At 41.4% G+C, this 13,423-nt stretch overlaps 2 protein-coding genes across 2 annotated transcripts; both read left to right on the forward strand.

The window, feature by feature from the left end:
- The first annotated feature begins 5,070 nt into the window (after positions 1-5,070).
- fd59A (forkhead domain 59A) lies at positions 5,071-8,294 on the forward strand. Its single transcript, XM_064687182.1, has 2 exons — positions 5,071-5,997; positions 6,831-8,294. The coding sequence occupies exons 1-2, from the start codon at positions 5,648-5,650 to the stop codon at positions 7,882-7,884; spliced, it is 1,404 nt and encodes a 467-aa protein (XP_064543252.1). The 5' UTR covers positions 5,071-5,647; the 3' UTR covers positions 7,885-8,294.
- A 1,709-nt stretch (positions 8,295-10,003) lies between these two features.
- LOC135431712 (uncharacterized) lies at positions 10,004-13,099 on the forward strand. The gene is made up of 6 exons (XM_064686972.1): positions 10,004-10,848; positions 10,909-11,102; positions 11,267-11,429; positions 12,220-12,328; positions 12,387-12,568; positions 12,679-13,099. Exons 1-6 carry the CDS (start codon positions 10,785-10,787, stop codon positions 12,756-12,758), a joined length of 792 nt encoding a protein of 263 aa, XP_064543042.1. The 5' UTR covers positions 10,004-10,784; the 3' UTR covers positions 12,759-13,099.
- Positions 13,100-13,423: the final 324 nt, after the last annotated feature.

The raw sequence follows: 13,423 nt of genomic DNA on the forward strand, positions 1-13,423 counted from the left end.
ACACAGTGCAATCCAAACCCATCCAAGCTACATAAACAGTGCTGCCCATTCGGCTATTTTATAGCTAGATGTAGCTGTTTTCGGAGGGGTTGTCAGCAGGAAGCAGTTGAAATATGCAAAGGTCTGCAATTGGAGCTATATATATATTATCTATTCTTATTTTTTTATATCGTTATTATTTTCCAGCTATTTTGAAAAGAACAGGTCTTAGCCCCTTCTAAGATTTATATATATATTTAAGTTATGCGGCTTCCGCCTCAAAGGGAACTGCGCAAAGGAAGGCAGCGCTTTTCCTTTTTGTGTCCCAATATTGTGTTTATAATGGACTGATACTCTTTTTTTTTTGAGAAAATTTACAAAATGATTTTATGTTTATTTTTTTATATTAATCACATTTTAAGTTTTATCACAAAATGAACTTGTATTAACTTTTCCCTATTAGGCAATATTTAATTCATATAATAATTTTTTTTTTTGTAAGCGACAAGTTCTCTATTCTTTGGAAAAATGAAAAAAAATTAGTTTGTGTTAATTTTTCCATATAAGCCAAGATTTAATTATTCGTTTTTTCAGATAAGTCAAATAATTTTGACCCCAACAGACGACATTTAGGTTATATTCAATTATAAATATTTATTGTTATAAAACTTTCTGCAAAAGTGGAAGCTGTAAACCAGCTAACGAATTTCTGCTCAGCAAGCTAAATTAGATATTTTTAGCTATTTTTTAACACTGGTTTCTAGCTAGTTTCTTCGAAACAACAGTTGGGCAACACTGTGCGGCACATACACACACACACACATAGAGAGGCCACTCCAATCAGCCCATGCCCATGGATGGGCATGGTTGTAATTTCCACACTTGTGCTGACACATTCAAAGGGCTTTGGGTTTTATTTATGAATTGAGAAATTGACATCCTGCCGGGGTGGGTTTGGGCTGTGCTGGGTTTCTGCCGTGCTGGTCTTGGGCATGCCCGAGCTCACGGCTCGATTTTTATTGCCGCCAAACAAGAGGCTTAAGCGCACCAGAATCATCATCATCATCATCGCCATCATCATCGTCATTATTATCGTCATCAAATGAACAAATGAATGAAATGAGACTCAAACAGCATGGCACTTGCTGCCACCCTCGCCCCCTCTCAAGCGCCTCTGAAAGCGGATAAATCGAGCGTAAAATATTTCAGCTCGGACTCCTTTGTTATACTTTGCCACTTGTTTTTGCCGTTCAGGCAGGTTGAAGCGATTTGTAGCTGCGCGTTGAGCCTGTAAATGTGTGTCTGTGTGTGTGTGTGTGTGCGCTGAGCTGAGCGGCTGCGGTTGAGATTGAGGTCCTGGCTGCAGTTGTGCAATTTGTTCGTGTGCCTGCTGTGATTTTTCCCATTGAGGGGTTGATTCCTGATGCTGCTTGTCCATCAAATTGAGCGTCACTCAAGTATTCAAGTGTGTGTTGCCTGCTTTTTTTTATATTCTGCAGATACTTCAAAGATTTAATAATGACATAAGAAGAGCTGCCATTAAACCTGGCCAACAGCCATTGAAGTGTGTGTGTGTGTGTGTGTGTGTGTTTGCCTTTGCGATCCTGCTGCCGCAGACAGGTGGCAGGATATCAATGGCTGAGAAAAGGACGAGGTCCGGCACAAATTAGTGGAGCCCGAAAACATTGCCATTGTCTCAGTTGAGTCGTCATTGTTTAGGGCCTTGTCGTCAAAGCAATTCGAGTGTCAAATCTTTTATTTGCCTTTTGCAGATTTCGCAATAAAACTGTGTGCGCCCAAAAGTCGCATCGCCCATCTCCACGTCCATATATATATATTTATATCCTTGGCATATCCTTTTGGGCGGCGTGTTTGTTTGCTAGCAATAAATTTGCTGACAAAAGAAGGATTATTGCTGGCTCATACCGCAGCCCCCTAAGCAGGATGCGACATCCCTGCGATGCCTGACTGGCTGACTGGTTCCTGTCAGCGTGCATTCTTTGGCGTTATTGTTTGCGCATAAGTTAATTGTTCCCCTCCAAAAGCTTAAACGCATCGCTCAACTTGTGCAAACCCCCCGCCCTGCCAGTCCCGTCCCGTCCCGTCCCAGTTCCAGTTCCATGCTGTGCTTAAGCGATGATTAACCGTAGATTGACAGGGGCTGCCGCAGAGGATTCGGCATGGATATGGGTCGTTATACTCAGCCAGCCAAGCCAATGGCTGGGGTGCCGTCAAAAACTCCAAGTGTGAGTAGCTAAGGCAACTGTTGGTGTACTTAGAGTAGTTAATGTGCTTAGGCAAGTGGAAATAGACCATAGGATATCTGTAACCAGGCACTATATTGTTAAACCTATATATATGTTATTTATATACCCTGTAATCGCTGCAAACGGGTATACAAATTATGGTGATGTCGCTCTGCTTACTTTGATCTCAGATATTGTAAGAAGTCTCTATACTATTTCAATAGAAAGAGTTTGGCCATTAGAATCTCTGAGATCGATGAGCATACGTCCTGTCAAAGGACTTCTTCTTCTGCTTGAGCATAAATATATATGATGAAGTTTGGAGTTGTTACCTTTTGTCTCTTCACAAATTCAGCAAAATAGAGATTTATTTATCAGATATGTGAAATTAAAAAATATCAAAGACGTTAATAGATTATGAGAATATTGTTTCTTATTTGTTTATTTATTATACAAGTTTTGTCTTCTTCTAGAAAAAATAAAATATCAAGATATTATTGTAAAAATAAGGCAAACGCCAAAAGCTGTACATCTCGAAATTTTCATTTTTCTAGAAAAAAAAACTTGTATTAGTTTAAATCCATATCTACCTTTTTTTTCATCCTTCCTCTCTTTTTTTGTCTCTTTATCAGCATCCTTTCTCAAACTTTTTAACTATTCTCTCTCTCTTTTTCCCTCTCTATCCCTCTTTTTCCTTCTCTCTCCCTCTTTCTCTCCCTCTCTCTCTCTCTTTCTCTCTCGTTGTCTAACTCTTTCTATCCCTCTCTCTCCCTCTTCAACACCTTAAACGCCTTTCTATGCGATTTTCATATTCTTTATTAATGCCTCTAAATAATGAAATAGTAACAGTATAAGCTATCAATTTTGTCAATTATTTAATACTCTTAAACTAAATTTTAGACTATAGGCTTTAAGGATCGAAGGATCGATCAAATGCCATTGCAGGCATATGACAAATGAACGATGTAGATATCAAACGATATAATAATGGGATTCACTAATGCTGCGTTAAACGAAAACAATTGCAAATTCGATAATGCTTAAAAAATAAACCTAATTTATGTGGGATATTCGTTATTAAAGTCGTTTTAGCTGAATGTATAACTGAAATCTGTCGTTTTCCCTTGCTTTATAGCGCCATTTTCAGCTCTGTTTAGTCATCGGAATAGAACTCGACAATCACATTTGTAATAATTGCCATTAAAGCGGCATCCAAATCAATGGCTTTTGCGAAGCGCTCGTTTATTACTTCTTTGAAATTGAAACTCGGAGTTTGCTTGGATGTCCATCTGAGCTCGTAAAAAGACAAAGGAAATCCGCAATAAATTTACCACAAACTGGATTGCACAACGGCAGCGAGAGCTGCCCCAAACCCAATAAAGCTTGCCTTAGACGAGCACACACAATGCTACACATAGACACGTATACAAAGGGAGGGGGGGGGGGGGGGGGGCGTTACCACGCCCATAACGTTGACTAAAAATCAGTGATTTGTAAGTGTAGCCAAGTGATTTTGATTTTTTTTTTTCGGATAGCGAATGGGATGCGACGGGAAATGGGAATAGGAAAGATGGGTTGAGCAAAAGAAAATAGAATAATGAAAATCATGCAAGGGGAAAGAAACGATATCAATATTGTCCTGTCAGGAGAGGGGGGTGGAGGGGGGGGGGGTGGAGCTGCTAGCCACCATTATTGTTTAGCTGCGATAGAGTGTCTGTATGTGTGTTTGTGTGCCAGCAACTTCCGCAAAACTGAAAACTAATTTGAACAAAGTACAACAAATAAAACTGACTACTGAATGTTTAATTTGAAAAGGGAAGAAAGCGAACGCCAGCAACAACAACAACAACAACAACAACAACAGCAGCAACAATAATGTCTAACAACTAGAGAACAAAAACAGCGAAAATGAAAAAGAGAAATAATGCACACACACACACACACACGCACAGCTGGCATACATACATATACAAAATACCCCCCAATTGTGTTAAGGATGTTGCGAAAATGGCGCATTGGCTGCGACGTGAGACGCGGAACGCGGGTGCGGCGGGGTACTCAAACGAACTGAACTGAGCTGAGCTGAAACGAGAACGAGAACGAGAATGCCCGACATACGGTTAGAAAAACATTCGCACATAAAAATGCTAACATTTGAACGAGAGCGCATACTAGCACAGCTCACACACACACGCACACATAATAAGGCAGTAAGTGTGAGTGTGTGTGTGTGTGTGTGTGAGTGCGGCTGACATAATGAAACATTATTAAGAGCCACGACGTCAACGCAGCAAAAGGTATCTAAATTTGAGAAAATGTTGCCCATCGTCAGCCTGTGGGCGCGCGCGGGTAGCGCGACGGCGGGGCACGCCATGAGTTTTGGCTTCTGCAGTCGCTGGCGTCGACGTCGCCTGCCAATTTGCGTCCGCGCCCGCGTTACACAATGGTTGGAGAGGAAAACACAAATATCACATTTACAGCAAGCAGCACTCCACCATTTTATGTTATTACGTCGCCTGTATGTGTTCGTGTGTGTGTGTATTTGTGCATGTGTGTGTGAATGTGCGCGAGAGCGACTGCCTCGGCCCCTGCCCAGCCCCTGGCTGCTGATTGGGGGTGCGTAGATTGGTTTACAATCTCAGTCATCCCCTGCTGAGAGCAGACGCAAAGCCTATCTCCATCTCGCTCTGCCATGAACAGTTCTGCCGATGCGCTGACGCTGGCGCCGACTGCGCTGCTGATGCTGCTGCCGTTGACGGCAGGAATAACGACAACGACAACGGCTGCTGCGACGGCAGCGACAGCGACGACGACGACGTCGACAGTAGAATCACAGTTATTCGAGATACGAAAACATAGCAGCGCCGACAAAAGCTCATGGAAGCGAGAGCGGCAGCGGTTTTGGATAAATAAATGTTTGAGTTATGTAGAAAAACATTTCGGGCGAGAAGATTTTCGTTTTCGTTGCGATTCAGTTAACATTTGGCAAAAGGATTCCGCCTAAAACAGACAAACCGACGGATGACGCGTCAGACCAAGTCGCAAAGTCGTAACTGTGACAAGTTTCCAACTCAAGTTCAATACAAGCGGATACGTTAAATGCAACGGTAACGGTAACGGAATCGGAATCGGAAGTCACGTTGCACAGTTGAAATTCGTGTTGAGAAATATCAAAATAAATTAAGTGAAAAAAGCGCATTAATCAGTTCCTGAGAAATAGTCAAACAAGTGTTACGTCCTATTCATAAGTTAAGCATTTCATTAGCATAAATAAATACGCTACAAATACAAATACAAATACAAATACAAATACAAATACAAATACAAATACAAATACAAATACAAATATAAATACAAGGACAGCTCATTTTGGTGCAGTGTACAAGAGATATATAGAATAGTTAAAGCTAAACGCCCAAAGCATGCACACCAGCACGGATCCCATGCACGCCCTGCACGACTGCTCCTCCCAGTCGCCGCCACTGCACAAGGGCCAGCGCGGCGGCGTCGCAGCCTCGCGTGCCGCCGCCGCCGCTGCGGATGAAATGTCCATGATCTGCGACGACAGCGATTTTGAGTCGACGGCCGCCGGCGGCAGCAGCAGCGGCGATAACAACAACAGCAGCGGCGGCACCGTCAACGGCAGCGCCGGCACCGGCGGCCCCTTGGTGAAGCCGCCGTACTCCTACATTGCTCTGATCACCATGGCCATACTTCAGTCGCCGCACAAGAAACTCACGCTCAGTGGAATATGTGATTTCATAATGTCCCGGTGAGTACACTCAGAAAAATTACAGTGCGAAATCTAGCTAAAATTAAGAAACTCGGTTTTTAAATGCAGATTCTATGAAATATAAAAATAGAATAACAAATCGTAATTTTCTTGAAATGAAAAGAAACAACAAATTTAAGTAACAGTTTCTGTGCAACAGAATACTTTTTTCTAAAAAGTAAAAAATATTTCCTATGGTTCAGAGTTTATTCGAAAAAGAAGAAAATATTTTTACAAAATATAAAAATAATGTCAGAAATAAGAAAATGTATTCTCTTTAGAATCGATCCAAATGCAATTTTTAGATAAGATAACTGGAAATCGCATCCAAGATCTTGAATTTTTGATGAACTAAGTTTAGAATCGAGGAATGAATAAATCAGAATGATAAATAATGAATTAATATATAAATTTAATTTTTGTGATTCATCTTTACTCATTTTATTTTATTGTGTGGATTGATCAGCTAATACGAGAAAGTTTTCACCTATTTTCCGGTTGGATCTATTTGATAGTAGGTCAAATCTAATAACAGTTTATTTGCTTGAAATGTTTTTCACAAACTTAATTTGAACCCAACTTTCCGAAATTCTCAAACAATATTTTTCGTCAGGCTCGTTTCCTTCCGATCTTTTGTGTGATATGCCACATTTAATCCTTCCATTATTTAGCTGAGTTTCATCAAGAATATCTTTAAACTGAAAATTTAATATCAAGTGGAATAGACAAGCAGATTGCTATCGTTGTCTCGATCTTCTTTGAAATCTTATATATGAGATCTAAAATATAAACAATCTTTTACTCTAATATGACATTTCCCTTTGACTTTGCAGTTTTCCATACTACAAGGACAAGTTTCCCGCTTGGCAGAACTCCATTCGCCACAATCTCAGTCTGAACGATTGTTTTATCAAAGTGCCGCGCGAGCCGGGCAATCCGGGCAAGGGCAATTTTTGGACACTGGATCCCCTGGCGGAGGACATGTTCGACAATGGCAGCTTCCTGCGCCGACGGAAGCGGTACAAACGAGCGCCGGCCATGCAACGATTCTCGTTTCCCGCCGTCTTTGGGACGCTGTCGCCGTTCTGGATACGGAAGCCGGTGCCGCTGGTGCCGGTGCACTTCAATGTGCCCAACTTCAATGGGAATCGCGACTTTGATGTGATGCACACGCCCAGCGATGTGTTCGACACGGCGCTGCGTGTGGATAAAAAATTCAACTTCTTTGCCAATGCGGAGGCTTCATTCTATCAGAACAACAGCGAGAAGTTCGATCGCCTGTCGTTCATCAACCGCCGAACGGACGCCGTCGACGCACTGCCTCCAGCCAGCAGCGGCAGCGCCGCCGGCGATGCCAGCAGAGCCAACAAGTACAAAAATCCTTATGCGTTCGATGTATCCGCCGCCGCTGCGGCTGGCCTTGGAGCCGCGGAATATGCCGAGCGAGCCAACTATACGGATCTCAATGTGTACAATGATGATGTGGATGGGGATGGGGACGATACCTCGTGCGATAAAATTGATGTGGAAAGCGCCAATGAGCATGAGCAGGACTCGCATATATCGGACTCCGTGGATTCGGTGTGCACAAATCCGAATCGTTTAGATGTGGCCACAGAGGCCATCACACGCGATCCAGACCCCGAGCCGGAGCGCAATTCGCCCTATGCGATGCTCTTCGATCAGGCGGAGGCATCCAACAGTTCGCTCGCGATTACGTCCAGTCCCAAGGTGGCCACGCACAGGAACACACTTACCAGGACGACCTTGCTGCAGATGAACAGCGAGCCCGCCAATCTGAGATGCGCCAGGCAGACCATTGCCAAGGACTTTCGCATCGAGACGCTCATCGGACACGGGCACAGCGATGGGGCGGCCAGTGATTAGTGATCCAACCGGGACGGAACGGAACCATCTGCTTGTGTAAAATATATTCCAGTGATTTCAGTTAAAGATTACGATCTAAGCATATTTTAACACTTCGTCTGAACGTTGTAAACATTAGCTGTAGTTTGCGGTATACACGGAATGCATCTAGACTCATGTACTCCTCCCTCCACACATCCGACAGCGTGTACACTGAAAAAAACTTTAGCTACATTTTAGAAAATCACCAAAAATTAATACAGTTTTTTCTCTATTTAAAGAAAGAGATCTGTTTGGACGATTTCGAAAACAATTTTAATTTATGGCGATTTTCTAATATTGAGTGGGAATAGTTTTGAAGTGTAGATGCATATTCGAGATACTTTTATGCCAGCACAAAATTTTAATGCGACCAAAAAAAAAAAACAAAATGAGAGTACACTTGTATTGTATAAAATATAGTACATACATATGCATTATGCCCGAGTGTAAGATCCAACAGGAACAAGCATACATACACATATACATATATATATAAAGAAATTACATATTTATAGCATACTTTTACTATATAGTATATATAGCATATGTGAATATATGTGTGTCAACTCTGCCTGTGTGTGTGTGTGTGTATGTGTGTGTGTGTAACTATATCGTATCTAATGCCAAGGCGCTCAGCACATAAAACACTATTAACTATAGAGTAGATTCTAAGAAATTTGCTGATGTTATTGAAAATTTAATAAAATGTATAATTAGAAAACGAGTATTTTTCATTTTCAACCGAATTGTAAGTTTTGTTAAGCATAAGAGTAAGTGGAATTCCTAATGCTTAAAGGGTATGATAATCTGATACTTCCTTCCATTAAAGTCCAGACAGTTTCCGAAGTAAGAAAGTTGTCGGACGAAAAAATGGTATAAAATTAGCTGGTGATCTACAGTTGCCTACACTTAAATTTATTTAAATTCGAATTATTTTTTCTACATGTTTTATTTGTCTTATATTTTTAAGATTTTTAATTGGTTAGCAAATAACTAAAAGGTTTTATTTAATTGGATTTATGTCTTGCTTCTATTTAATCCACCAAATAACAGAGATTAGATTAATATAAATTTGTGTGTTAGGATTTGAACTAGCACAATTACAAATTAACGAGTATTAGTTTATGCTCAGCGTCAGGCTGGCTTTTAAATTAAATATTCAACAGGTTATTTACAAAATATGAGTTTTAACAAGAAGTTTTATAAGGCACCAAAATGTCAGTTCTTATATTTTAATAAGAGCTTAAAATTGGCAATTCGTCTATTAACTTTCATTTCTAATATTTGTTTTCATGTCACATAAAAAGGGTTTTAGTTAATATGCCGCTTTAAACTAGGGCTTCTCTCCTATTTTTCATAGTGAAAGTAGCTTGCTTTGAGAGTTGGCTTTTGCAAAGTTGGAAGACTGAAATAACTATTATGATATCTATTTGTAGTCAAGTACGATTTAAGCCCGTTTTCAAGAATTTTAAGCTTGCTTCACTCCCAAAATTTTCATACTTTAGTTTAGAGAATCAAGTTCAAAAGTTAGCGCGTCGTTGTTCTCTCACATAAATATTTTAATTATCACATAATATTCAAAACGCTATTTATCAATTCTTTAAAAACACAATAACAATAAGAAATTAGCAATGAATTTACAAATATTACTACTCTTAACTCTACCCTTCCAATTCCTTACAAAAACGTTTGTTCACAAATTCAGCCCCAATAAGTAGGCAATATGCACACTTCTGTTAACCCATTGTTAGTTAAATGTGTGTAACATGCGGCATGGTTAAGCGTTAATTAAGCAAATAAGTTAGCCAGCAATTAACTGTGAACTCTGCCTTGACACTTGCAACAAGTTCAACGTTGTCAAGCCCGAGTTCTCTTTGGCAGGCAACTCTCCGAATTGCTGACATTTAACCAACTGTCAAAGGGAAATGTCAGCAGCTGTCAAAAATGTGACGCATGCGCCAACGCGTTGGCGCTCAGCTGATTGCGGCACTTGTGCAGGACGAAAAAGGACGACGCGTTGACGTTGAGTATGCGTCAGAGAGGCGAAAGCTCGCGGTTTGCCAAAAGCTCGCCGTCTGTGTGTGCAGTGCTCTGTAGTTTTTTTAGTAGCGTGCTATTCCAGTGTTAAAACATTAAAAGCTAGGCTGGAAAAAGGACAACAGTTAAATAGAAGATACCAACACTATTGGTATCCAGCGGTACGGAGCTGCAAACTCCATTTGGCATAATTCCCCCCACACACACACACACACACACACAGTCGAACACACAGCAAAAAGTCGATTTTTCACCAACATAAAGTTGTATATGCGCAAAACTTTCAATTGCTGTGCATCGAAAATAGAATCGAAAATTAAATAATACAAACTGCGGTGGTTATAAGCTAAAGTATTCGCGTGTGATATTGAAGGAGTGCAGCATTTCGATTTTAATTCCCATTCGGCTAATCGGAATGCTGAGCTCATCGTAGAGCGCAGAAAAGTGGAGATACGAAACTTTCAACCCCCCGAACGCCCGCCCGACCGCCCGCTAGCCGCAAAAACAAAACCCAGTGTCGCGAGTCCCGGGGTCCGCAGTTGACCTCTTCCTGTGTGATGTTATGTTTATGCTAATGAGAAAGTTGATGAGTCGTGTGACCAAGCGCCTGAAAGGCTGTTGAGCAATGCACAGCGGAGCCGGAGACCGAACCAATAGACAGCCTTAGCCTGAGCCTGAGCCGAATCCTGCCACGAATTGCGTCCGCGGGCTGAGGTGTTTCATTGAGCGACACAGCGTGCCGGATAACGATAAGCAACAGCTACGGCTGCAACAAAAACGGCGACAACAACAACAACAACGAGGACGACGACCACGACCAGGTCGACGACTAGAACGCGCACATGGCTAGCTGGAGCTGGAGCATCTTGTGCGCAACGCTGCTCGCCGGCCTCACGTTACTCACGGGTATGTATACCGGGATAGTTAACCTAACAGCTCATCCTAATCCTTGTTGACCCCACACAGTGACCCATACGGTGCGCATTACCAATCTCCGTGTGCCGCACACTTACACACTCGAACGTGATAATGAGCCCGATCCTCTGGTGTTGGACTGCGAGTACGAGATGGGGCCGCGGGAGAAGGGCTTTGTGCTCAAGTGGCTGTTCAACAATCATTCCATCTATCAGTGGATACCCTCCGTAAAGGGTTTCGCCATGGTGAGTCATAGTCAGCGACGTCCATCCCCCCATTGACGGAGGGCAAGAGTCAAGCACAGAAGGCAAAAAATTAATTAACATAAATTTCGCTTTCTTCTTGTGCTTCTTCTTTGTTTCTACTATTGTTCTTGCTGTTATTGCTGTTGTTGCTGGGACTCTTGTAGGGCTTCATGAAGGCAAAGATAGACACCAAAATATTCAGCATGGAGGGCAGTCCCGGTGTTATATCGATAAAGAATCCCGACTGGAACATGACGGGGGAATACACCTGTGCCGTGCAAACCTTTGAGTCCACGGATAAGCGAAGTGCCCGCTTACAAATAATCGGTATGTGAAAGGGGTCCACAATTTACATATACCCATTGTTTTGCTTTTTATCCCATATACCCTACAAAAAAGAAGGTTTAATTAATATGCATTATAATATGTCAAAGAGGCGGCCTTATACTCTCGGATATAGCTTTTACTTATTATGTATAGTTAGATTGTTGACAAAAATTGATCATTTTATAGTACTTTACATAATTTTGAATCAGAAGAGAATCAAGCTCAGCTGTTCCATTTTTATTTGATGTAATTTTAGGAACTTCTTGTTATCTCGAGAAAAGTGAGTTATATTTAAAGCCCAACTTCTGAATGTTAGCCTAATTTGATATATAAATATTGATATCATAGCTTAGGATTCTTCCGGCCGAGTAACTGTAATGTGTAGGGCATAGAATGCGTCGGCTATGCCAAGCTATTGCCTCTTCCTCACCTGTTTATGGCGTGAAGTTGTTTGCATAGGTGTTGGGTAGGTGCCATATGTGGGTGGGCATGTGTGTGTGTGTGTGTGAGGGTGTATGTTTGTGGCACGTGCGACTCAAATTTGCATGCGTGTCATGTGGCAGTCGCTGCGGTTACAGAACGCCCAGCCAGCAGCCAAGCGCCGCCTCTTGTTTTTGTTTGTATTTTTTTTTTGTTTGGTGTCTATTTCGAAAGTTTTGTTTTTGTTTTTGTTTTTGTTTAGTTTGACACTTGATTAATTCTCACGGTTTTTTGCCCTGTATCCAATGACCCACACGTCACCGTCGATTGACAATCCCCATACCGAAACTAAACCAATCCGCGCAAACAGTTCCTGAGTCGGATTTCATGCTGGAGGCACGCATGGGTGGCGAACAGACAGATGTGGACATAATGTGCGCGGTGCAGAACGTATTTCCACAGCCGGTTTTATCGGTCATGTAAGTAAAGCTCAACCATGTTCGACAATTGAAAGTTCTGACCCTGGACAAATTGTAGCTTTGATACACACATACTGGACTCGGTGCTGACGCAGTTGGATCAGAACCCGAGCGGCCTGTACAGCATGACAGTGCGGACGCGCATTCCTAGAGATCAGCTCGAATCACCGACACCGATAACATGTGCGTTTTTCCTGCTTGGCACAAACTATACCAAACGCAGGGAGACTATTTTCTATGGTAAGTAGAGGTAAGCGGGATGGCGGGCGGCCGGGCGGCCGGGCAGGCGGGCGGGCGAGCCCTGGCCGGGAACAGTTGCTAATCGAACCTTGTTCTGGGCCCCATTGCAGATAAAGCCACAAATATACAACGCAAATGGACAACAGTCGCCGTAGTTATGTCGATCGCATCTTTAGCTTTAAGCAGTTAGTTTGATAGTGTTTTTTGTAGGCTATGTACGTACGATTTGTTTTTATGTTCGTATAGAATGTTTACAATTTTTCATTTTTAAATAGAATTTTAAACGATAAACGTAATTTTTTGCGGTATTTTTAAAAAAGCGCTTATTTTGTAAATGCATGTAAATGTAAGAGAAATGAAATGACTCACACACACACACACTCCCACACTCACACACACACACATACAGTTAAAAATGAATAAAAAAAGTGAAACATACAACAAGAAACACTAAACAAAACAGCAAAACAAGCAGAAACAAACAACAAATAACAACAACAAAACTAAAACAAATTAATGTATTCATATATTTACCACATAAATAAAAAAAATATATATATAAATAGTTATGTATGATGTATAGGTCTAATTGAGTACAGAAACGCTAATAAAAAACGAAAACATTAAAAGTGCATTAAATAAATCTTTAGCGATTGTTTTTATGTTGTTCTATTCGAATATTAAGTATACGTTAACATTTGGCTAAATTGATTGCTTGTTTAATAAATTTTAATTTGAATTTTAGACTATTTGGTATATTTTAGCGCATTTTGCATAAAAATCGCCTGCAGCCCTGTTGTATGTTGTTTGTTGAGTGTGCAGCCCTGGCGCGCATGCACGAACGAGCACTTCCAA

This window comes from Drosophila montana, unplaced genomic scaffold, assembly GCF_035044405.1.
Source record: "Drosophila montana isolate Dmon_TW-CO22-7 unplaced genomic scaffold, ASM3504440v1 contig_3200_1, whole genome shotgun sequence".
Classification (NCBI taxonomy): Eukaryota; Metazoa; Arthropoda; class Insecta; order Diptera; family Drosophilidae; genus Drosophila; species Drosophila montana.

Excerpts from the sequence above, each read along its gene's own strand:
- fd59A (XM_064687182.1), top strand. The coding sequence starts at position 5,648 with ATGCACACCAGCACGGATCCCATGCACGCCCTGCACGACTGCTCCTCC. Across the intron at positions 5,998-6,830 it reads TGTGATTTCATAATGTCCCG|TTTTCCATACTACAAGGACA; the intron begins GTGAGTACACTC and ends TTGACTTTGCAG.
- LOC135431712 (XM_064686972.1), top strand. The coding sequence starts at position 10,785 with ATGGCTAGCTGGAGCTGGAGCATCTTGTGCGCAACGCTGCTCGCCGGC. Across the intron at positions 11,430-12,219 it reads TGCCCGCTTACAAATAATCG|TTCCTGAGTCGGATTTCATG; the intron begins GTATGTGAAAGG and ends CCGCGCAAACAG. Across the intron at positions 12,329-12,386 it reads CAGCCGGTTTTATCGGTCAT|CTTTGATACACACATACTGG; the intron begins GTAAGTAAAGCT and ends GACAAATTGTAG.